At 43.1% G+C, this 24,563-nt stretch overlaps 1 protein-coding gene across 2 annotated transcripts in view; it reads left to right on the forward strand.

The window, feature by feature from the left end:
- EBF2 (EBF transcription factor 2) overlaps positions 1-24,563 on the forward strand; it is a 213,612-nt gene that overhangs the window by 182,281 nt on the left and 6,768 nt on the right. Inside the window, exons 11-16 of one of the 2 annotated variants that reach the window (XM_006114184.4) lie at positions 3,003-3,091; positions 4,357-4,422; positions 4,528-4,705; positions 6,655-6,840; positions 10,677-10,844; positions 16,222-16,341. In XM_006114184.4, coding sequence (XP_006114246.1) covers positions 3,003-3,091; positions 4,357-4,422; positions 4,528-4,705; positions 6,655-6,840; positions 10,677-10,844; positions 16,222-16,341 — 807 coding nt within the window. The remainder of the gene's footprint in view (positions 1-3,002; positions 3,092-4,356; positions 4,423-4,527; positions 4,706-6,654; positions 6,841-10,676; positions 10,845-16,221; positions 16,342-24,563) is intronic. The other variant, XM_014569061.3, reaches the window with a different exon arrangement.

Raw genomic sequence — 24,563 nt, forward strand, 5'->3', positions numbered from 1 at the left:
TAAAATTGCCCTGCCTCTCTTCCAGATATCCTCTGTCACCTTCCTCCTCCCATTCCTCCTCCTAGTAGTAACGAGTTGGAACTTGGTGCCAGCAATAATATATTAGCCAAAGGTTATGTGTCTAGAGCAGTGTTTCTCAAACTGTGCTCCGACGAGCCCCAGAGCTCCGCAAGACATCTCCTGGGGCTCTGTGAGGATGACAAACTGGAAACATCGATAGGTACAACACATACAATCAGTGGATCGCTGGGGTTCCACATAAGTACAACACATACAATCAGTGGATCGCTGGGGCTCCGCATAAATTTTTACACATGTAAAGGGCTCCGGAGCCCAAAAAGTTTGAGAACTGCTGGTCTAGAGAGTCTGGAGCTGTGAAACTGCACGCAGGTTCAATCTGTAGCTTCAGTGGGGTTGGACAACTCTTCTGGCAGCCACAGGAGGCCTAGGGAGGTGGGATGTGTTGCGTTCACCACGTGGGAGGGAACAGGACGAAAAGTGGCAGGTAACAATGAAGAAGAGAAACGAAGAGCTCAGCTACCTTGAATTCCAAGGCTGACTAGAGGATTCTATAGGCAAAAAAAACTCACAAAAACCCTGAGAGGTGGGCAGGAACAGAACGTCAGAGAAAGCGACTTCACTCACAGACAAAACCGGAGTAGAATCAAAGGGCCAGATCTGTGGCTGGTGCAAATTAGTAGAAGTCAATTGATTTCAGCAGAGCTTTGTCAATCTGCATTGGCTGAGGATATGCCTCCACGGGTACGTCTACACTGCAAAGAAAAACCTACAGCACCAAGTCTCAAAGCCTGGTTCAATTGACTATGGTTATTGGGCTCAGATTTTGGGGTTCCAAATAGCCTTATAGATGCTCACACTTGAGCTGGAGCCTGGGGTTTCAGCGCCCAGGCTCCAACCTAAGCCCAACTATACACTCTGCTATTTTTAGCTCCTCTGCCTAAGCTGTACAAGGCAGATTCAGTTCATCCAGGCTTGTGGTGTATCCTTGACCAGTGCTCCCTGTAAGCTGAGTGCTTGGGTGGCCACCTACGAGAGAGTCCAAGGCCACCCAGGTGATTAACAGAGTGCCAAAGCCAGCAGCATGTGTTTCTACTGGTGGTGCATAGTTGCACATGCCTTGGCGCACATAACAAAATTTATTCCACACATTGAATGGAAAAAAATTAGAGGGAACATTGCCCTAGACTACTCTTTGCTCAGTGAAAGTGTAGTCACCTGTAAAGACCGTTACCTGAATCCTTGTTAGTTTGATTTTATAGTTTGTTTTCCCATGTATCTTGCTCTGCATTTTATAACAGCATGGTGATCATCTTTGCTCAGATTAATGACTCAGAGCCTAGTGAAGAGTTTCTCAACAGATCTCCTTTATTACAGCTTAAAATTAGTCACCAAATTCCAGGTCTATACTTTTCTTATGAGCAGATTTATCAGTCAGTGTTTGAGGCTGGGGTGGTTGTAAGTTGAGCTGTTCTGAATTTTCTGGCCATGTGGGGTTTTTTTGTTATTGTTAGAAAGTGCCCTCCACTTACTAGAATAGAAACTGTTTGCTTGAAAAGGTCGGTTTTGACTAATTTTATGCTTCAGATTTTTAAAAAATAGTTTTGAAATTGTCAAAAAAGGTCCTGTTTTGACTTTTAAAAAGGACTTTTTTGAAATTTAATTTATGTAAAAAAGGTTAATTTTTAAAAAAAAGGTTAAAATCCAAATGAAATACTTGACAATGATCAAAAAGACTAACCTTCACTGACATTTTTTTGGCTCTCAAAAAAATGTTGATTTTCGGGACAGGAAAATCCCTCAAAAATCTCAAATTCTCAGAATATGGGAAAATTGGTTCTAACACAACTCTAATTTTAAACACACAAGTCATATTTTTTTGTTCACTGATTGTACAAGTCCTAATTGATCACAGTTATGTTACTGTTGTGAACACTCACTTAGATACTTTGCAAATAGTGTGCAACTTCCACTTAAAACTTGCTGTTTGCATCAACCATCCGGCTTGAATGTGTTTGCTAGAAAATTTTTCAGGAAGTGAATGCAAAAAAGGCTTGAGTATGTTACTTCACTTCTCTTGTGTATATTGGAATGATACATTTGGGCTGTGTTCTCCCAGCACTAAGGGTGTGTCTAGACTACCTAGTTTTGTCGACAAAAGTGGACTTTTGTCGACAAAACTATACCAGCGTCTACACTACCGCTGAGTTCTGTCGACATAACGTCGACAGAACTCAGCAGTTTTGTCGATGCTGGTATACCTCATTTTACGAGGCATAACACCTTCTTTCGACAGAACTCTGTCGACAGAAGGTGTTATTGCCTGTAACGTTGCGTCCAGACTACGGAGTTCTGTTGACAAAGCAGCTTGCTTTGTCGACAGAACTCAATGTGTCTGGACGCTCTTTGTCGACGGAAGTTTTGTCGACAGTATCTGTCGACAAAACTTCCGTCGACAAAACGCGGTAGTCTAGACGTACCCTAAGTTTTGGTCGGCAAGATATCATTATAACGCTTTTTTAGGCAACAGATTAAAGCGATACTGTAGGATTGTTCATAAACACCAGGTAGTTTACAATGCAAATAATGGCACACCCCATTTATTTGATTCAATGAACAGAGTGGAGGATTGGGAGGCAGGAGACCAAATCAATTGCATCTCCATGCCTCGGTTTCCCAGCTATAAAATGAGGATTACGGTTGAAAAAGATTCTTACATGTAAGGTGCTCTAATGGCCTTGTTTTGTCCGGTATGGCACGTAATCCAAGACACAATGACACCTTAAATATGGCCAATTTGTTATTATGTTAAGGACACTGTGGGGTTTGGTTGTTCTAATCAGAGTTTCCCCTTTGCAATCAATGGGATTTGCATCATGCTCCTGCAGAATATACCTCATGGCTTTGTGTTTTGTATTGTGTGTTTTTTTTAAGCAGCAGTTGTCGAAGACTCACATTCATGTCTGGTTACTTTTCTTTTCCAGCTTTAAATGAACCCACTATAGATTATGGTTTCCAGAGACTGCAGAAGGTCATCCCAAGGCACCCTGGTGACCCCGAGAGACTAGCCAAGGTAAAAGATTTGCTGGCATTTCAGAAAGCTTTTAAATGGTTTTCATTCATTTCTAAAACATTAAGTAAAAGCCATTAATACCATTACCCTTAATGATAATTCTCCCTTGTGTACCAATTAATTTGGGGTCCAAATCAGAACCCCTCATTGAAAAGCTGCAACTTTCCTTTTTGCTGCTGATATATAATAAAGCACAGAGTGGTAAGTAAGATCCAACCAGTACAGCCCGTGTCTTGCATGCAGAATCTCTTTTATTGCCTGGAGGAGAATCAGTTCCATAGCTGGGAACCTAGCATTACAGACGTCCTCCCAGACCATAGCTATAGTCTGCTGCCCTTTTCCATGCCAGAAGACCTTTTGCTCACGTGGCACCCCATTGAATTCTTAAAGAAGCTATGCAGATGCAGGGATCCTGTAGTTTCAGGGGGCCAGTCAGCAGAATCACAGCAGGAAAGGTTTAAGGTTGCTTGCTCTGAAACTGTGAGGAACCAGATTCATTTATAATGTGTTTGTACAGCACCTAGCACAATGGGATTGTGGTCTATGACTGGGGCACTTAGGCACTATGGCAATACCAATAAAAAAAATAATAATAGCCAGGCATGACCCTTCCATTGAAGAATCTACACCCAATTTCTGATTATATTTAAAAGTAATCAGCATTTTGAATAATTTGCCTGATGAAAGAAGATAGGACATTTTTTAAATAATTACTATTATCATCAGAGTTGATAAATCACAGCTGTCTGGAACACAGTAAGAGGACTTGGAGGAATCCTAATTGTTTATTACAATTACTGAGGGAAAAAAGCATGTGTGTTATTTAAAGGATACGTTTCAAAAGTGCCTGAGTAAGGAACATAAGTCCCGGAGAAAGTCAATGGGACCCAAGCTCGTATTTCAACTAGGTGGTTATGAAAACCCCACCTGAAATCTGATTATAATCAATGTTCTGAAGAGCAATTTCAGGACTATGGAGAGCTCCAAGACAGAAGGATGAAGCACTTATCAGTTAATGTATAAAACGGATCGGTTGATGCCTTTACATGTAGCTAAAACTTTTCCTGAAGGGGGCCTGATTTTTTTCCATAGGTGGGTGGTCAACACTTTTTGAAAACAAGGCTCTTTCGAGGGGTATTAAGTTGGACCTTCCAAAAGACTGGTTAGAAAACATTGGTCCTGGGTTTTATTTCAAACCACAAATCAGGGCAGCAAATTATCCTTCTTTAGGGGGATCTGAATGATACCATCTCTTCCTCTCCTAGGAGATGCTGTTGAAAAGAGCAGCTGACCTCGTGGAAGCACTGTATGGAACGCCACATAATAACCAGGTTAGAGTGACTTCTTTTGGGGTCTGGGGGGTAGGTGGAAACTTTTCAAGGTTTTGTAAAAGTTTCCTGAAGTGAGATTGACTTTAGGCTGCTGCTGTCATGTAGGATATTATTCTGAAGCGAGCTGCAGACATAGCAGAAGCTCTGTACAGCGTCCCAAGAAATCCCGGCCAGATCCCTGCTTTGTCTAGTTCTCCAGCTCATAGCAGCATGATGGGAATCAACTCCTATGGGAGCCAGTTAGGAGTCAGCATCTCAGAGTCAACACAGGGGAACAACCAAGGTAATGTACATTGTGATGTTTGCACAGAGTGCAAAACTCTACCCTAAAATGTGATTGTAAAAATAGAGTTGGGGGTATCCCTTTCTATGTTGGTCTCTCAACTTCAACGTCAGCTCAGCTTAAAAATAGATGTATGGCCTTCTTAACACCCAGCAACACATTAGCAAACTGGACAGGTGAGTTTCGAAATTAGCATTATTCCTTGAGAAAATCAGGAGTACAGATTTTGAAATAAGTGTTCTCAGAAAAAGTGCAAAGAGCAGATCTGATACGTAAATGCTTGATCTGAAGTCTGTTGACGTCAATGGATTTTGGAGCAGATTTGAAGAGGGAGACATTTTTAACATAGGGCAACATTTTCAAAGGACCTAAGTGAGTTAAATTCAAGAGTTTGTCACTTTTGAAAATGAGACTTCAGCTTCTAATTTTCACTGAAGTCATTAGAATTTAGGAGCATTTGCAATTTGTATCCACAGTCTTTTTTTTGTTAAACGTAAGGCAGAATTCCAACTTCCATTCTAATCCACATTTTTGAATCATATCCATGCCCTCAGAAAATATCAAGACAGTAAATACATCTACTACCATTGAGGGAAGGGGCTGAGTATTTTTAAAAGTTAATTGTTTCTTCTACGATGTCAACTTTGCCAAATTGCATGTATTTACTATTGCTGTTTTCCTTGTTGAATATGAACCTTAATGTGCCATTGTTGGTAATGCATGCCATAAAATACATGCAGCACAGCAAAGCTAACATCATGGGAGCAATTTAAACTTTTGGAATATCCTGACTGGAGTGCTTGATTTCTCAGTTTAACACCAGATTCCTGTAATATACAATCTGGGTAGCTTGAATGTACAATTAGTTGGACACAATGTCCCCCTGGGAGGTGAAAGTCATGTCATATGAACTTATGTCCAGGTATATCCTGCCAAATGTAATTAGAAAGGTAATTTTACACAGATTGGCAGTAAGGTCTTAACATTGATTTAACCTGGCTATCCGGAAGCATTAACAATCTCTATAATGTAATATGCAAAAAACCCATAATTGTTCATACTGATTTGTGATTCCTTTATTAATTTACCTGGACTAAATCTCCTAGTAAAATCCACTGATTTCTAAATTGTAACAAACTATCATTAAATTAGAGCTGAATGAAATTCTAATGAAGTTTCTTTACTGAAAAATAACCTGGAGTTTAAAATTAAAATTAAAAAACCTGGTTTTGAATTTACTTCATTCCTCTTTTTTCCAGTCATTTGTGAACACTGAAATTGTGTTTGATGGGGGGTGAGTGGGAAGACTAAAACCTGCTCCTAAAGTATTTCCAACCATTGTCCCTACTGGTCAAGTTGGGCTAATTTTTTCTGACTTACATGACCAATCTTTTCTCACACAGGGTACGTCTAAACTACATGCCTCCGTTGACGGAGGCATGTAGTCTAGACACACCCACAAAGTGAAGCAAGAAGCAAAGAGTATATTTAAAGGTTGAGTCTATAAGTGGCTGCACAAATGTTTGTAGTTTCCCATTACTAATCCATTTTGGTACTTTATTTTTAACTGGTAATTATTTGGAAAGTAAAACCACAAGCCACATATAGTAGCAAAACCCAGATAAATTACAAAACCATTAAAAGATGAACTCACTCATTTTTTTCATATCTTAGACTCCAATTTCATGTTTTAAACAATCAAATCTGACTAGGAAAATACACCCACAGCCTCAAAAATGCAAATTCCTGTTAGTGTTTTAGGCTCTGTTTCAGCAAAGCAGAAAAGCATTTAAAAACAGCTCCATTAAATCAATGAAATTTGTTGAAGTGTTTTGTTGAATCTGGGTCTAAAAGAGCAATTTCAAAGGATTTCTTTCAGGCAGGAAAAATAGAGGAAAGTTTTAGGCTATATTCACTGACTCACAGTGAAATGCTTAATTTTTTTTTAGGTTACATTCGTAATACAAGCAGCATCTCCCCTCGAGGTTACTCTTCCAGTTCAACACCTCAGCAGTCTAATTATAGCGCTTCCAGTAATAGCATGAACGGTTACAGCAACGTCCCGATGTCTAACCTGGGAGTTCCCAGCTCACCCGGATTCATTAATGGCTCTCCAACAGGATCTCCCTATGGAAGTAAGTGTCCTCCTCTTTTGTAACTGACAGTTGGGGTTTTTTGCTTAAGCCGCCTGTGGATCAAACTTTGCACTTACAGTGTCTATCAACTGAGGATCTCAAAGCCTTTAACTTTACATGTGAGGCACCTGTCAAGACTTAATAATTTGCCATATCCTTCTCATCCCCTGGTCATCTCAACAGAGGCCAAAAACTTTCTTGTCCGAAATAATGCCATAGAAAAAAATCACATCTAGACATTCAGATTTTTATCCCTGCTCCGTAAGAAGATGGCTGTAAAACGTCCATTATAATTTTTGGAGGTGGGTTAGGTTTTTGGAGTCATTTCTATGAGACCTTCTAGGTGTTCCTCCTGGGACTTTGAAAGGAGCCCAAGGGAATTATTCACCCCGGTCACATTCAGGGTACGTTTTCACAGCAGGGTGTGGTTGCAGTTCATGTTGACATATCCAAGCTAGCGTTCACAGGAATCAAGCTAGTTCTTTGGCCATCCAGAACAGAAAACATTTTTGGTGCCTGTCCTCCCCAACCCCAGCCACTGAGAAAAAATAATGAATCAGACCAGGTAGCCGAAAAGCAGAGTAAAAAAAACCAAAGCCAAGTAACATGGCAGTATGGTGCCCTCTGGAAGTTGGTGTCCAGGGCAACAACCCCCGCTACTCCCTCTGCTTCTCCAGCCCCTCAGCGCCCCACCTTCTCCTGTAACCACGAAGGGGCCACGGCCCTCCACTCACCTCCACCTCACTGAGTCCCCTGATGGTCCCCAACTCCATCCGACAGCACCCCACTTCTTCTTGTAACTGCCAAGAGATTAGGGATGGAGCCGGTGTCCCTTACCCCCTCACCCAACAGAGCCCACTTCTAACCTTCTGCCCCTCAGCTCCTGGGCCCCACCCCTCCAGCTGCTGGGCTCCTACCCCGCTCCCTGCAGAGCAGGCCCCGGCTGCCCTCTTACCAGCTCGGGAGAGCTGGGGGCACGGCCCCGCTTGGCGACCATGTGGAGGCACTGCATGCAGGCCCAGATGCAGATGGGGCTGTCACCAAGCTCGGGTACCTAGGCAGTGAAGCTGAGGCAGTGAACATTCTGCATTCCAGGTCGGCGTGGATAGCCCTGACGTGCACAATTCTGCAGCTTCACTGCTCCAATACCCACCTGAGCTTGGCTAGGTTTCCTTGAGCTAAAGTCACCCCTTGCAGTCGCAGTGTAGACATACTGCAAAGTAGATGGGAGTTAAGCACCTGACTCTGTTGGAAGCACCTTTGGCAATCCAACCCTCCATCCCTGTTAAGAGTTGAATGAGCAGTGAATGCTAATTTACTCTTCTTGTCCCTAACAGTGTTCCCTGTCTACTGGATAGCTGCCCATGCCCACAACTTCGATTAAATTGCCACCCAGCTGATTGGCAGTGTGCCGGCTGCATGTGTTTCTATCGGTGGTTCCCATAACAAAATTTATTCTGCACAGAGATGGAAAAAATCAAAGGGAACGTTGGTCCAAACAGGACCGGGGCATAGTGGTGGGGGAAGCTTATATTACTATCGCCATATGCTACCTGCTTGTTTAAAGCCACCCAACTATAAAATGCAGACTTAAGTCTCCAGGTCTGTCAAGCCAGTGCTACATTTAAATTTTGGGGGAAAAAAAATCAAATTACACAGGATTGCTCCAGCCTGAGCCTAGAACTGCATCATTCCAGACAATCATCACTTAGCTATGACTTTATCCCATTTCTGTGGGTTCCTATGTGTAAAGGGCTGCACAACTGGGAACTAATAAATGACTGTGCTAATACACACACACGTGCTATGAAATTATGCTTAACATACATCATGCACACAGTACAGCCCCGTATAAAAAATGATCATGAGTCTGCAACTGCTATTTGTTTTGCCATTTCAAATGGAATGAGGCTCTATTTCAAATAGAAAGGTTCACAGTTTCATTTAAACTCCTTTTGAATTACACACGTGAACCCCTTCTTCATCCATATTAAAAAAAACTTGCATCTTCCATTGTTTTTGTGTCAGTAGAATTCCAAAATGGCCAAACAGATGTTTTTCAGATTTTTACATACAGCCTTCACTTCCCTGGCTGCGCTCTCCGTGCCAAGTTTGAGCAGAGGGAGAGAGAGAATTTTATGGCTGAATTATAAACCCTTGACAATAGGGGTTTATAATGAAATGCTGACAGACCCCTTAACTAAAGCAAATGTTCTCGTCTCCGAGAGAAATAGATGTGGGGTAAATTCCAGCTGTGAATCTGTGAGCAGGGCCGTGTGTGAAGCCAAGAGGGTATTTGCTTCATTTTGGTCTCTGCCAAGTTGCAGCTCCACCAGTATCATCACATAATCCATGCTGAATTACTTGTAAAAGATACATTTAAAGTCACTTAATCCCCATGAAAACAATACATGAATCGAATTAGCGGTAACGGAAACAGCGTTCCTGCCGAGTTTCATTTTAATGTTGACTATGAATGAGTGACAAAGGGTTAGAGGAGGGGTCTGGAAGTCAGAACCCACTTCTGGCTCTGCTGCTGACTTTCCCTGTCACTTCCCATCTCTGTGCTTCCATTTCCTCATCTGTAAAAAACAAAGAGAGTTGCTTTCCCTCACATTGATGGAGGGAGGCTGAGCAGAATCCTGTGGGGTATTTTAAACGTCGTGGCTGAATGTAGCTCTTCTTGTGCAAAGCATTTCTGCAGTTGTGAATAATCTAGAATATCACTCCTTGTCCTGTGTCCTGTGCCTAGATGATCATAAAGGTGCATTCTGACCGTGAAATCTTTGAATCAATCCCAGTTTTGGGTGCTTGAAAAGAAATCACGGCTCTAATAGCACTGACACTGAGTCTAAAAATGATACACACCACCTCCAGGTGGATCCAGGGCCAATTCCCTGTTTCGTGAATGAGAAGTTTTGCCAGTGACGTCTGTGGGAACAGGATTGGGCCGCTCACCATTTTGCTGCAGTTATTTTAAACGAGTACCTTGTTTAAGTCTGAATTCTTTGGGCTCCTTCAAACAGAGATTTGTTACCCCTTGTTACCTACTAACATCTCAGCAAAGTAACAAAGCCTCATTTTGCAGATTGTTTATTTCTGGATGGCAACCATGAAGCCATTTCATATTTGCAGGGTTAACATAATGCTGCGGGGCTTTTTGAAAGGGGAGAGGTGTTTCTAGTCCTATTAATTTTTTTTTAAATGAGAAATGTTGAGATTTATGTATGAAACAAAATACAGGACTATGTAGCACTTTAAAGACTAACAAGATGGTTTATTAGATTTGCCCTCCTCTTCCAGTGGAGAAAACTAAAAACCAAATAGGTTTCATTTCATTTGATTTTACACTTTTTATTTAAAACTTTCCATTTTGGGAAGCGGGCGTTGTTATTATTAAATCCCCTCTATCAACTTATTTAGCAGCAGAGCATTTGTTGTTTCCTATAGGCGTGTACATTTCATACAACCCATGAGTAAAAAATCACTATTCTCCGTAGCTTCTTTATAGTAACAGCTCTGGGATATTATTCTGCCATTTTTCAGCTCTCCCTTGAAAACAGTATTGCTCGAGCTTATATTTAATTTTATCTTAGAAAAACTGTGTTTAAACTGTGTTTATAGGATTTGCATGAAAGCAGTCATATTAAATAACATTGCAGCTGTTTTAGAGGTCTCTATCAGGTGAGGGTATAGGATCAGTTTATTAATAGTCTTTTTACACATGCGTAACTGAATCAAGGTGGGAAAACAATGTATGACCAGCTGAAGCAATTTTACCTAGCTTCTTATTGATTCCACTGCTGAAGAGGGTTTTTTTTTTTTTAATTTTTCAGTAATGTCTTCAAGTCCAACCGTTGGCTCTTCCAGCGCTTCTTCCATCCTTCCATTCTCCTCCTCCGTCTTTCCTGCTGTCAAACAGAAGAGTGCCTTTGCTCCTGTCATCAGACCCCAAGGGTCTCCCTCCCCTGCCTGCTCTAGTGGCAATGGAAATGGGTTTAGAGGTAAGAAATTTATGATTGATTTTCAGCCGGCCCTTACGCAGCAGACCCTGGCCTGTAGGAAGGGGTAGCAATAGAATCTCAAGGCTGCAAAGATCTAGAGAGCGAGGTGGATTTACATCAGCTCAGGATCTGACTTGTGGGGTTTATCTACAAAAAGATTCTGCACCTCTTACAATGAAACCACTGCAGCTAAATTCAGCATGTGGCCCCAAGGGGTGAGAAATTCACGGGTTTTCCCCCTACCAGGGCGGGAAAGGGAATTACCTCACGATACATCTTAAATTGCTGCAGTTTGAACGTATTTTTAAATGACATGAAAGCCACCTAGCACCTATGGGGGACGGGAGGGATTTCTCTTCTCTCCCTCCCCCTACACCTCCAGTCCTTTTACCAATTTTTCTAAACAGAACGTGTAGATAGCTCCCAATACTGGACCAGATGCCCAGCTGCTATAAATCAGCACTGGAAACTTCAAGAAAGTGAGCTTGATTTCCATGGAGCTAGGTTTGACTCACACCAGGTGAGAATCTGGCTCTTTCAGGCAACGTCTACACTAGCACATCTATCCGCAAAACTTGTGTAATTCGGGGCGGGAATATTCCATGCTCCCTGAGCGCCGTAACTAACGCTGGTATAAGTGCTTATGAGCACAACTCTATGTCAAGCATCATTTCCACATGCATTGCTGCCATGCCGGTACAGCATTGTAAGTATAGATATGCCCTGAATGGTATTTAAATGCCAGCTGTTTTGAAAAGAAGGGCTTGTCCCTGGCCACCGGGGACTTTTAAAAGAAAATCTGTCCACTGAGCTAATCCACTGTAGGAAGCAGCCGGTTTCATGAAACTTGCTGCAGGAGTTAGGCTCAGAGAGGGAATTGAGTCTCACAATGCATTTACAGCCTTTTTTAAATAGGGTGATCTGCAGAACAAATGTGAACATTGAGATAAGAATGGAAAGCTGTCCTAAATTCAACATGCATGGGGCACACAAATGCACTCCAGCTCTTCATAAAAAAAATTATAGGTCCTGTGAAGCGACCTGGCTCCTTCAGGGTTCATTAGCGATATTCTAGATTATACAACTGGGACTTCAGCTACACCAAGAGATGGTGGTAATTCCAAAACGAGCCATGCAAAACACATCTGTGGGGTGAATTATTAATCCCTACCTAGGAATTATTAATCCCCATTTTATAAAATAATCACATCCCATATGTGTGTTAGACAAAAATAATTATATTTTTAAAAGCTAACTTAGAAAGTGTGCTATAGCTGTTAAAAATCACCTGAGAGACTTCATGCCTTTAACATAGGTTCAGATGAAGCAAGTTAGTTTCAGTGAGATTTCCAGAATGTTGTCTGTCTTCAGATAAACACAGTTCACAAAGAGGGAGAAAAGAATACATATAAGTACTTCTCTTCCAATCTGTTTAAAAGGGAGTGAAAAAATGTCAAGTAATTACCTGAACTGTGAGTATTTACTTTGTCTCCATAGAAGCTGTACCCATTTAAAATTAGTGTGTGAAGGCGCTTAAACCTGTTTGTCTCATATCAATTTTAAGTCATTCAAATTAATTTAGCAATATCTACATGTGCTTTGAAACAGATATAAGGCTTTTCTGCACAAGAAAATGGCACTGGCTTAATTTAGGATGTGAATTTAAACTATCTAGTTAAGTTGGTAAAAAACCCCTGGCTACATCGAGACTGGCAGGATTTTCCGCAAATGCTTTTAACGGAAAAGTTTTCCGTTAAAAGCATTTTCAGAACAGAGCGTCTAGATTGGCACGGATGCTTTTCCGCAAAAGCACTTTTTGCGGAAAAGTGTCCGTGCCAATCTAGACGCGCTTTTGCGCAAAAAAGCACCGATCGCCATTTTCGCGATGGGGGCTTTTTTGCACAAAACAAATCTGAGCTGTCTACACTGGCCCTTTTGCGCAAAAGGACTTTTGCCCGAATGGGAGCAGCACAGTATTTCCGTAAGAAGCACTGATTTCTTACATGAGATCATCAGTGTTCTTGAGGAAATTCAAGTGGCCAGTGTAGACAGCTGGGAAGTTTTTCCACAAAAGCAGCTGCTTTTGCGGAAAAACTTGCCAGTCTAGACACATCCTCTGTGTAGACAGTTTAATTTTTTCTTATGTTGAACCAGTTCCCAATAGACAAGAGCTTAATTGAAACAACACGCCAGTGTTAGCAAAATCTGTTTTAAAAAGTATTAGGGTTTGTCCACACCCTAGTGCAGTGCAGACTGCAGGAGGGTGAGTTATAGATGGTGCTAGCAAGTTGCACTTTACCCACTCCGTGTAGAAGTAAAAGGTACCTAGTTCACTTTGATGTAGTCCTGTTAGAAAGGGGACAACACAAGCCCTTTAGTAAACTGCTCCAATTGGTGTAGAGACAAGTCTCATTTTAGGAAGTTCCTAACATGCTGTACCATACTCAAACCTGTGATTGTGCTACTCAACCTGTGTAGCTCTGTCTACACAAAAAAGTGTGTAAAACAATTCAACCAACCTCAAGTGGAAACCCCGCTTTGAATCTACATTAGGTTCTGGCATATTACAACTGTGTTAAGCCAGTAGGGGTCGACCTCAGGCTACCTCAAAGTAGCTAATTCAATTTTTACCACACATTTTTCCTAATCTAGACATATCCACTAAGCCTGGCTACACTGTATATTAAGGTCCCATTTTAAAATAGTGAAACAACCTGTTAAATGAACAATTGATTTATCTCCCTCCATAACTCATGTTGCTCAATATTCAACATGTTTATTCCGTCTATTAGCCCTTTCTCAGTGGAACCTTACTAGAACATGTGACCAGACACAATTTGGGTTGGAATTCTCTCTCTCTCTCTCTCTCTAACAGGTAGTCTCCGTGCACTTTCATGTAAGTTGTAGTGAGGGTGCAGTTATAGCAATGAAAGGCACTTCCAAATTTATTTATTTTGTTTATTCCCTTTCCACACAGTAATAACTCTGAGGGGGAAAAGCATCTTCATACCAATATAACTGGAGCTATACCATGGGAGTGGTACTGCTACAATTAAAGCAGTACATCTTTCACATTTAGACATGCCGTCGCTCTATGGATGTACAATACGTCCCTCTCAGCAATACTGTAAATACTAACATCAAGAAGCATGTTAATTTTCAGAAAAGAGTAGAAAAATCACATCCCTGTTTAAAACTGCGGGATCACCAAATGAAATGAATAGGTAGCAGGTTTAAAACAAACAAAAGAAAGTATTTCTTCACACAATGAACAGTCAACCTGTGGAACTCCTTGCCGGAAGATGTTGTGAAGGCGAGGACTTTAACAGGGTTCAAAAAAGAACTAGATAAATTCATGGAGGTTAGCCCCTCCCTCCCCCCCCAATGGCAATTAGCCAGGATAGGTAGGAATGGTGTCCCTAGCCTTTGTTTCAAGCAACAGGAGAGGGATCACTTGACGATTGTCTGTTCTATTTATTCCCTCTTGAGGCACCTAGCATTGGCCACTGTAGGTAGACAGGATACTGGGCTAGATGGACCTTTGGTCTGACCCAGTCTGGCCAGTCTTATGTTCTAACTGATATAGCTTTTAGTATGGAAGCAAGTTTTCTAAAGGAGCTTGTATAACCAGTATATGTAAATTTATACTATACTGGTTTCAATCTCTACAATGAAAGTAGTACTAAAAACTGTGCATAGACCAGCCCTCAAAGGACCTTGCGCAAGGCCAGGGTATTGTAATGGAGATTTCAAATCCCCTGCTGTTACTACACAGTAAATCCTGTTACGAAGCCTCTGTGGAATGCTCCTGATGACTTTTTGGGACTGTTGACACTGGGGGAATATTAATTTAGAAATTAGGTCATATATCCGGAGTCTTTCCAAAACAAAAGTTCCCCAGAGGCAGGCTCCTTTGTCAACATTTTTAGGGATGGCCTCGATGAGGATAAAGGTATCTTTTTTCAAGCCACATTAGCTAAAATCTCACAGGGCAAGTTGGACTCTAAGATGTGTTAGCTAGTGGATGTGAACCCAGCATGTTCTAAAAATACACATATTATTGGAGCCAGGCAATGCACTTAGTACAGCCTGATCCAATCCAATCTTTTGTTATCAAGGACATTCGTTCCATGAGCAATTTCAGCTGATTTTGGATCAGGTTCAGGGAAATGATATATATAGCCTAGTGATGAAAGCACAGGCCAAAGAGTCAGATGTAGGTTCTAGTCCCATTTCTGATTTGGGCAAATTAGAATCTATCTCAGTGGCCTCATCTGTAAAATGGGGATAATATGTAGCCCTCTCACAAGGTTTAACATGGTTGTCCCTCCAAGACGAGGTTTTTGTAAGAATGAATTTAGTGCTTGTCTGCACAGGAGCTGTTCCTGAGTGCATGTTCTTATTCCAGAATTGGTGTGTCCACATCAGGAGTAGCTGCTGTGCTTTAAATTCACACCTAGTCAGGCCTGCCAACATGGGGGAGGAGGAGCAAAAGGGGCAGTTGCTCCAGGGTTCAGCAATTCAAAGGGGCTTGGAGCTCCCAGCCCACTGTAGCCTGAGCTATAGACTCCCCCCCCCCCTTTTAAATTGCCCTTCTGGGCAACTCTGAGGGTTTGGGTTGAGGCGCACTCCATGCAGCATGGAAAGCCGACTGTCCTGGTCCACCCCTGCCACCTGAGGCCCAACCCCTTCTGGGAGCATGGCGCCCGCTCCTCCCCACACTTTGCCCAGGGGTCAATGGAGGCTGTCAACACTCCTTGCACCAACCCTCATCATAATTAACTTCTCAACGTAGGCAAAGCCTGTGCTTGCAATGCACCCATTAGCGTGGTTCTGCCCTGCCTGTCAGGTTCAGGACCTTACTCCTGCCACTGGTGGAGTTTACACCAGTGTTAGCAATGGTGGGAAACTCTTACCAACCCCCCCTTGAGTGGATAAAGCTTTTGTCATCCTTAGAGGAAGGACGCTGCATTGTTTTAGGAAGCCGATGTCGAAAGCATGCTGTACCTTCTGGAGTGAGGCTAGACAGCAATCCCACATGCCACTGGGCTTCGTGGTGTACAACACACCCAAGCCCTGTGTGGATACCCTCAGATAACCCCACCATGTGTTCCTGCTTACCTCTTTCCATCTGCTATACATTCCCGTGATATAGCCGAACATGATGGGGGGGGGGACATAAGCTGCAGTCCATACTGAACACCGTCCAAGTCTATACACACGCCAAATTGATAGCAGGCCATCCCGCTCCGAACAATTGCATGCTGAGTTCATGTCGTCAATGTCATGCCAGTTTAAAAGTGGCATAGGGGAGGCGTAATGTGATGTGACATACAATGGCAGAAAGGGTACCTGAGGCCTGATCATCTCATCACAGATGATCGGAAAGGAAGCAAATTGGAAGCTGCCGGAATATGGACTTGTCCACCGTACTATTGGCCAGTTCAGGACATTTCAATAGGAAAAAATGCAAGGAACGGCTGGCAACCCTCAGAAGGTCAGTTAACCCCCAGACTCCCTCCCAATCCAAAGGGCATGCAAGTCTTGGACATGCTATGGAATGTCCCCAACTCAGGCACCAGCATAGCTGCAGTGAGCCCTTAAGGACACAGGAGGACTTTAGGGGGTGGTTAACCTCAGCTTTGAGATGAAGTGACTTATTCACAGTTGCAGAGCTGGAAACCCCCATCCCCCGATTCCCAATCCAGTGCCCTGTCATTTTCAAGGCTTTGCCTGGGGCACCTCCGTGATGCAACTACACAGCTCTTGGTTTGCACAGCATCTAATAAATGGGCAACATGGCAAAGGCTTCTAGACACCGCCACATTCTAGACATCAATAATGCACGTCAGCTGATTTATTCCTGAGCACAGAAGAATGTCTTACGGCATGTGGCAGGTTACCCGCAAAGGAATTTTTAAAAATTGGGTTATATTCATTTCGGGCTGTCTACACATCAGGAGGGAAGAGATTTTGTCCAAAATGCAGGTTTTCTGCATGTTCTTTACATCCGAGGGTACATCTACACTGTACCTCTGGTATCCTGAAATAGCTACCCTGTGTCTACACAAGCCACCTGTTATTCTGAAATATTTTTCAAAATAACGGGCACTCTATTTCGCCATCCTGGTAAACCTCGTTGCACGAGGGATAAGAGATGGCTCAAAATAGCGTGCTATTTTGATATTTGGTGTTGCGTATGCGTGCCAAATTTCAAAATAAGCTATTTCGAAATAGATTTGAGCTGAGAGACACAATTTGCAGAGCTCAAATTGCTTATCTTATTTCGAGTTTGGGGTGCTGTGTAGACACATCCCAAAATACAAGGGGACTGCAAGGATTTTTCTTTAGCCTATTGGCTGTAGAGAGAAGCATTGGTAAACTTCACACGTCAGAACACAGGGGATCTTAAAAAATGATCTTTCCTCTGCCAGGCTTTTGAGCCATTGAAGCAATTCAATAGGCATTAACTAAAACTTAAAAGTTTTAAGCCGTTATAACAAAAGGATTCCTCCTCCCTTGACTGTTGCTTAATTTCCCTCTCAGAGATGTCAGTTTCACTAGCTCTCCAGGTGCTCTACAATCATGCAGGAGAGACAAGACCTTCCTTTCTAATGTGAAAGACCAGCAGGTTTATCTATTTTTAATTGGAAAACATCTGTCAGGCCCTGTTCATCACACACCACAAAGAGGAGAATGGCAGGAAGTGTCCAGCTTTTGCTTTCCTTGCTTCTCTGCAAGGGTATGTCCACACAACAACCAGGAGGGGTGATTCCAGCGAGGAAGCCACAGTGACAGCAGCACAAAACCCACCTGAATCCTAGCTACATACCAGGGGGCTAGACCCTGCTGCTGTGGCATCACTGCTGTGTTTATCAAAGCAAGGTCAGATGTCCTGCAGTCACACCTCCCCCATGCAGGGTAACCCTACAAAGCCGGTCCATTTCCCAGGGCTGGATGGTAAATGTTACAGGAAGAATGGGGGCAAGTCTAGTGCTAATTGGGGCTCACAGGAAAGAGCTAGTTTGGGGAAGGCTAGCCGCCAAACATGCCTCTTCCAGGGGGCCCCCAAAGCCACTTCCCCCCACATTTTGCCCAGGGGCCTGGCGAGACTGTTGCCAACCTTATAGGGAACAGAGGCCTAATCTACACACCCCTTTGCACCGGATTAGTTACATGGATGCGAATCCTGATGGGGACGCTTGTAAGAGCAGTTTAGATTGGTTTAGTATAAAGTCATTCCTAAGTGTTTTAGGCTTTTTGCAGTTTAGCTTTTCTTCAACTGAAATAAGAGCCTCCCTCTAGCCTTTTGCACTAGTTTAATAAAGGTGTGATTTTTTTTTGTTTGTTCATCTGGTGCAGATCTCCACGTAGACTTGGCCACGTGCGCTTATTTCTCCTTCCGTTAGGACTCCAGGGGCTTGTTTAGTCTGGGAAAACGTGGGGCAATTTAAAACAACACCTAGCAGCTAGTGAAGACAAAGCCTACACTACATTATCATAGAATCATAGAATACTAGGACTGGAAGGGACCTCGAGAGGTCATCGAGTCCAGTCCCCTGCCCTCATGGCAGGACCAAATACTGTCTAGACCATCCCTGATAGACATTTATCTAATCTACTCTTAAATATCTCCAGAGATGGAGATTCCACAACCTCCCTGGGCAATTTATTCCAGTGTTTGACCACCCTGACAGTTAGGAACTTTTTCCTAATGTCCAACCTAAACCTCCCTTGCTGCAGTTTAAGCCCGACTGTGGGCTTACATTACAACTGTGTTAGCTGCTCACAGTGAGGTCTGCAGGGTTGGCCCTGTCCACCTAACTTAGAGCTGGTCAAATAGCCATCAGAGTTACACTCATGGAAAATTTCACCTTAATTATGAAAAAACCCCACGAAAAACCCATCAAACACCCCCAAGTAAGAGACTCGCTCTTCCCGTATCATGATTTTTTCATGGAAATGGGCTTAGCCAGTGTTGCTTGCCGGCAAATGACAGTTACCTTTGGAAATCTGTTAGTGGGGTGTCAAGAGGACAAACCACCAGGATTGTCATAAACCTCAGGTGACAGACAAAGAAGTCAATGATCCTCCCTTGGGGTGTGTCTAGACTACATGCCTCCATCGACGGAGGCATGTAGATTAGACAGATCGGCAGAGGGAAATGAAGCCGCGATTAAAATAATCGTGGCTTCATTTAAATTTAAATGGCTGCCCCGCTCTGCCGATCAGCTGTTTGTCGGCAGATCGGGGCAGTCTGGACGTTCCCCTGTCGACAGAAAACCCTTTTGTCGACCGCCCCGTTATGCCTCGTGGGATGAGGTTTACCGGGGCGGTCGACAAAAGGGTTTTCTGTTGACAGGGGAACGTCCAGACTGCCCCGATCTGCCGACAAACAGCTGATCGGCAGAGCGGGGCAGCCATTTAAATTTAAATGAAGCCGCGATTATTTTAATCGCGGCTTCATTTCCCTCTGCCGATCTGTCTAATCTACATGCCTCCGTCGACGGAGGCATGTAGTCTAGACACACCCCAAGTGTGGTATTGTTCCCGCTGTACCAGGCAGATGAAGAGAATGGCTCAGAAGACTCAGAAACCACCACAAAAACCAGCTCCTGCAGTAGTTTCTGTGGCACCAACTCTGAAAGATCCATTGATAAAGAAACCTGAAATTAAGCTCAAGCTTGATACCCAAACAACACCCCCAAACATAATTTTTCCACAGCTGAGACAGGGGACATGAGGCACTATGGGCCAGAATCCCTACCTGAACCACATCTCTCTCATTGTGTAACCCACACATTTAGGTTATGTCTACACTAGCGGTTTCTTGTGTAAGAACTCTTGTGCAAGAAAACATCCACACTGCCGTATGTGCGCTGTGCTTTTGCACAAGAGCTCCCGTGGCAGTGTGGACACACTCTTGTGCAAGAAAGCTCTGATGGCCATTTTAGCCATAGGGGTTTCTTGCACAAGAAATCCCTGCCGAGCGTCCACACTGCCCTCTTGCGCAAGAGCACCTGCGCAGGAGGGCTTACACCTGATAAAAAGGAGCTTAACTCTTGCTCAAGAAGCCCTCTCTTACCACGCCGTACTATAAATTTCCTTGCACAAGAGCGGACGGGCAGTGGGGACGCCCTGCGGATTCTTGTGCAAGAACAGCCATACTTGCGCAAGAAGCCACGAGTATAGACATAGCCTTAGTGTGGTTACTGAGCAATTCAAGTGGTACCTAGACCACAGCAACAATTACAGCCAAGAGATCTCTACAGCATGGGCTGGGAGCCAGCTGACTTTTAGCTCAGAGGGTAAAGGCTTCTATACTCTGTTTCATAGGTCCCAGGTTCAAATCCGCCTAGTGGTAGTTACAAGGAGGGGCTCGTCCAGGATCTCGACTGGATCTCTGAAGCTCTGGACGTGCTTCTCTCACCTAGGGGAAGTATGTAACTCACACACCTAGGGTACATCTAGACTACTGGCTTTTGTCAACAGATACTGTTGACAAAGCCTCTGTCAAAAAAGAGGGTCTAGACGCTTTCTTTCGAAAAAGCACAGTGTGGATGCAATAGCGCTTTTCGACATAACTCTGTCGAAAAAAGGCATTATTCCTCATAGAATGAGGTTTATGGCCGTCGACAAAACTGCCGGGTTCTGTCGACTTACTGTCGACAGAACTCGGCGGTAGTGTAGACGCAGGTATACTTTTGTTGACAAAACCCTGTAGTCTAGACACGCTCCTAGTATGGTTACTGAAGCAATGCAAATGGTACCGAGACCACAGCAACAGTTAAGACCAAGAGACCTCTGCAGCATGGGCTTGGAGCTAACTGGCTTTTAGCTCAGAGGGTAAAGGCTCCTATACTCTGCTTCAGAAGTCCCAGGTTCAAATCCAGCTGGTGGTGATTACAATTGCTCAGATGGTGGGGAGACTGTGCATTGTAATCCACGCTTTCCTACCTTAACCTCTTCATGCTAATGCCCAGTACAGAGCTGCAGCTGATGTAACTCACACATGTGCAGCATGGTCCCATTCTTCTGTCCTTATCTCATGATTATGTGCATAAGTCAGCCTGCAGCAATTAGAGGAGGGAGGGAATTAAATGGCCCAATTGTTTTTGTGAAATTAAAACAAAACAAAAAACAAATAAACCCACATTTCAGTTTAATACAAACATCTTCATGGTTTTAACACTGAGACTTAAACTTAGCATTTGCCATCCATCATCCCATCTGGATTCCTGGCAGCCATAGCAAGCTCTCTGTTTTTATACTGAAACCCATTAGCAAGGCCACAGCTGATCAAGTGCAGGCTTTCTGTGCTACAGTCAGCCATGGAGACCCTGCAGAGTCAACACCGGACGCTGCCAATATACAAAGAAAGGTTATTTCCACCACATACATACAGACACACTCTAAGTTGATGGGTACGGCAATTTTCGGAGCCATATTTTGCACTGGAAAATCTTACACACATACAAAAACCCTGAGAGTTGCCTTAAAAAAGTTCTTTGTCTTTGGGAAAAAAAAGTGTTGAATGAAAAATTTTGGCCAGGTCTATTAAGAGCCAATGGGCTTGATTTTCAGAAATATTGCAGCTCTCATTGACATCAGCTGGAAGTGTTGTCTGCTCACAAATTAAACCTCTTATTATCCTGTAAGCCAACAAATTACTTGACTTCTCAGGCTTCCTTGGGCTAGGAAGTGCTGGAGCTGGCTACTATGAGAGCCATCTGCTGTTGAAATGGAAGTCATCTTCCTCTTGCCTCCATGAAACAAAAGGCAACTGATGAGACATGGCTGCTTGTTCCTGATGAATCCAAGCGTAATTGGAAAAATCGGTTCCGTTTGTCTTTCAGCGATTAAGGCGGATGCATTTTAATTTGACTAACAGGTTTGACTTTTGAATCCCAAAATGGCTATCATGCCATCAACACATTTCTTTAATCCTAATTAGAAAGGTCTTTGAAAAATATCAACCCTAATCATAATGTAATTGCTGCATTTGTCATCTCATAGCAAGGAGGCAAAAGAAAATATTCCCAAACCTGAAGTTTAAATTGCCAGCAAAGACCAGGCCTTTGCTAGATGGAAACAAACTTTAAAGTGGTGGTGGTAAAGGGCAATATCTAAGGCCACATCTTCACTCTGTGGCAGATTGACACTGCCATGATCGATCGTCTGGAGTTTGATTTAGCGAGTCTAGTTAAGACTTACTAAATCAAACTCAGAGAGGCCCCTGCTGGCAGCCAGTAGTCCTGCTTTTGCAAGAAGTTAGGAAAGCTGACAGGAGCATTTGCTCTTGTCGGTCTGCCGCTGTGGAGACCCCACCAAGCTCAGCTTAAGGTAAGTCGACTTCAGCTACGTATTCTATGTAGCTGGAGTTACATATCTTAAACTGAGCTTCCGGTCTAGTGTAATCCTGGCCTAAGAACTTGTTAGACCTTGGACTGCTTAGGTTAGGCTGTGGTCAAAAAGCTACCATGGTAACTGCAAAGAAGCTGGGGTGAGCAGTGCAACAAGGAACATTTTATATTTAAAATAAGAGTAAATGTATGTATTGCATCCAAAAAACTATGTTGGAATAATGTTAAAGTTGCAAAATCAAGCACCCAACAATTCAGAAGTGCCAGAATTAAAGTCACCTGGGCAACCTGCTCATGTCCCCAGCCTCTCTCTGGCCTCTACCCTCCTGCCCCAACCAAAAGGCTTCAATATCTGAGATATAGGTGAGAGGATTATTCTAGGAGGGGGTGGGTGAGATTCTGTGGCCTGCACTGTGCAGGGGGTCAGACTACATGATCATAATGGTCCCTTCTGACCTTAAAGTCTATGAGTCTATGAAGAGCACTACACCTATCAAACACCCCCTTCTCAGCCTCACACACACATGTACCAGTTCTTATCTCCCTGGCCTCTGATTTTCATAGGTATGAGCACTGATAACTCTCATTGACTCTCACTGATAACTCTCACAGATAACTCTCATTAACTAAGAGCTTACTGCTTCTGAAATCGCAAGCCTTTACAAAAGGGTTTCTACATACACTTTCAGATGGCCAGAAATCATGGGTGCCTAAGTTGAAATACTTTACCAGGGGTCAGTTTTTCAGAAAGGGCGGAGCGCCCACCCCTTTAAAGGGCTCTCAAGTTGACCACCTAAAAATCACTAACTGTTTCTGAAAATCTGGTTTGTGCGGGTGGGTGCATTCATAAAACCCTCCTGCCTCTTTAAAATCCTTCCTAGCCTGCGAGGTGAATTCCACGAGGAACACAGAGTTCTTTTCCCTGCAAGGCAGGAAGAAATTTAAAGGGGTCACGGCTGTGTAGTGTCTGATATTAATTACACACACTGAAGGAGCCGCTCACCATAGGATCTGGGTGCGATCAGTGTTCGATTCATAGATCTATATAAAATTCTCCGTCGCGACAATTTTAATCAAGTGTTTCACTTGATAATTGCAAGCTGTCAAGGCTAATACAATAAGGCTCATCTCTAATTCTTTTTCCATTTCCCTCCAAGAAAAAAAAGCCCCTCAGAGATAATGACTGTGCTTTCTATATTCCCAACTCATCAGGGAGTGTCCTGCATTGAACCACCTTTATTGAAAAGTTACATCGATTCAATATATAGTAATACAGGCAAAAATAATTACAGCTTTGCTAGCAGTGTAAGACCTTAATCCAAACCTCACAAACATTCAATAAAAAGTGGTACAGGCTGGGAAATAGGCTTTTGGCGCACAGCCCCAAAGGGAAGTGGGGGGAGGGGAAGAGGGTGGAGCAAAGGAGTGAGTAGCAGATCTAAGCTGTTTCATGAGCTATGGAAAGAAGGGGGGAGTTAGAAAATATTCTTAAATCTACTTTCTCATTGTCACAAAGGCAGCTGGAGGTGCAAGATTCAGATGAAAGGTCAGGGGTGATTAGAGTTCGGCCCACCACTAGGAGAATAGGGTTTAATTGGCATGCTTGCCCTTTGGCTCAGTAAAAATATTAGCCCAATCCACTGGATTATACGGCCTTTTTTAGAACATAAGAACGTAAGAACAGCCATACTGGGTCAGACAAAAGGTCCATCTAGCTCAGTATCCTGTCTGACAATAGTGGCCCAGATGCTCCAGAGGGAGGGATCAGAACAGATAATCCTCACATGATCCCTTTCCTGTCACCCACCTCCAGAGAAACAGAGGCTAGGGATACATTCCTACCCATCCTGGCTAATAGCCATTGATGGACCTAACCTCCATGAATCTATCTAGCTCTTTTTTGAAACCTGTTCAAGTTCTAACTTTCACGACATCCTCTGGCAAGGAGTTCCACAGGTTGACTGTGCGCTGAGTGAAGAAAAACTTCCTTTTGTTTGTTTTAAACCTGCTGCATATTAATTTCATTCGGTGACCCCTGGTTCTTTTATTGCGGGAATAAGTAAATAACTTATTCACTTTTTCTACTTTTATTTTTAAAATAAAAATAATAATGAATTTTGTTAAAATCCCTGTTCTGACAGCTCTCCCGCCTTAAAAAGAATCCAGGGCCTGATCTACACCCAAAGTTGCATCAGTTTAACTAAAGGTCCAATGTTAAACAGATTCAACCACTGACACTTTGCCTACAGCCATTCTTCCATTCATTTAACCAGTGCCTCTGGTGTGTGCAGACACGCTCCCAGCTCTGGTTTTCTTTTCTACATGGGGAAGGAGAAGGGACTTGTTAATGCACAGG

This window comes from Pelodiscus sinensis, chromosome 28 (genome assembly GCF_049634645.1).
Source record: "Pelodiscus sinensis isolate JC-2024 chromosome 28, ASM4963464v1, whole genome shotgun sequence".
NCBI classification, from domain to species: Eukaryota; Metazoa; Chordata; order Testudines; family Trionychidae; genus Pelodiscus; species Pelodiscus sinensis.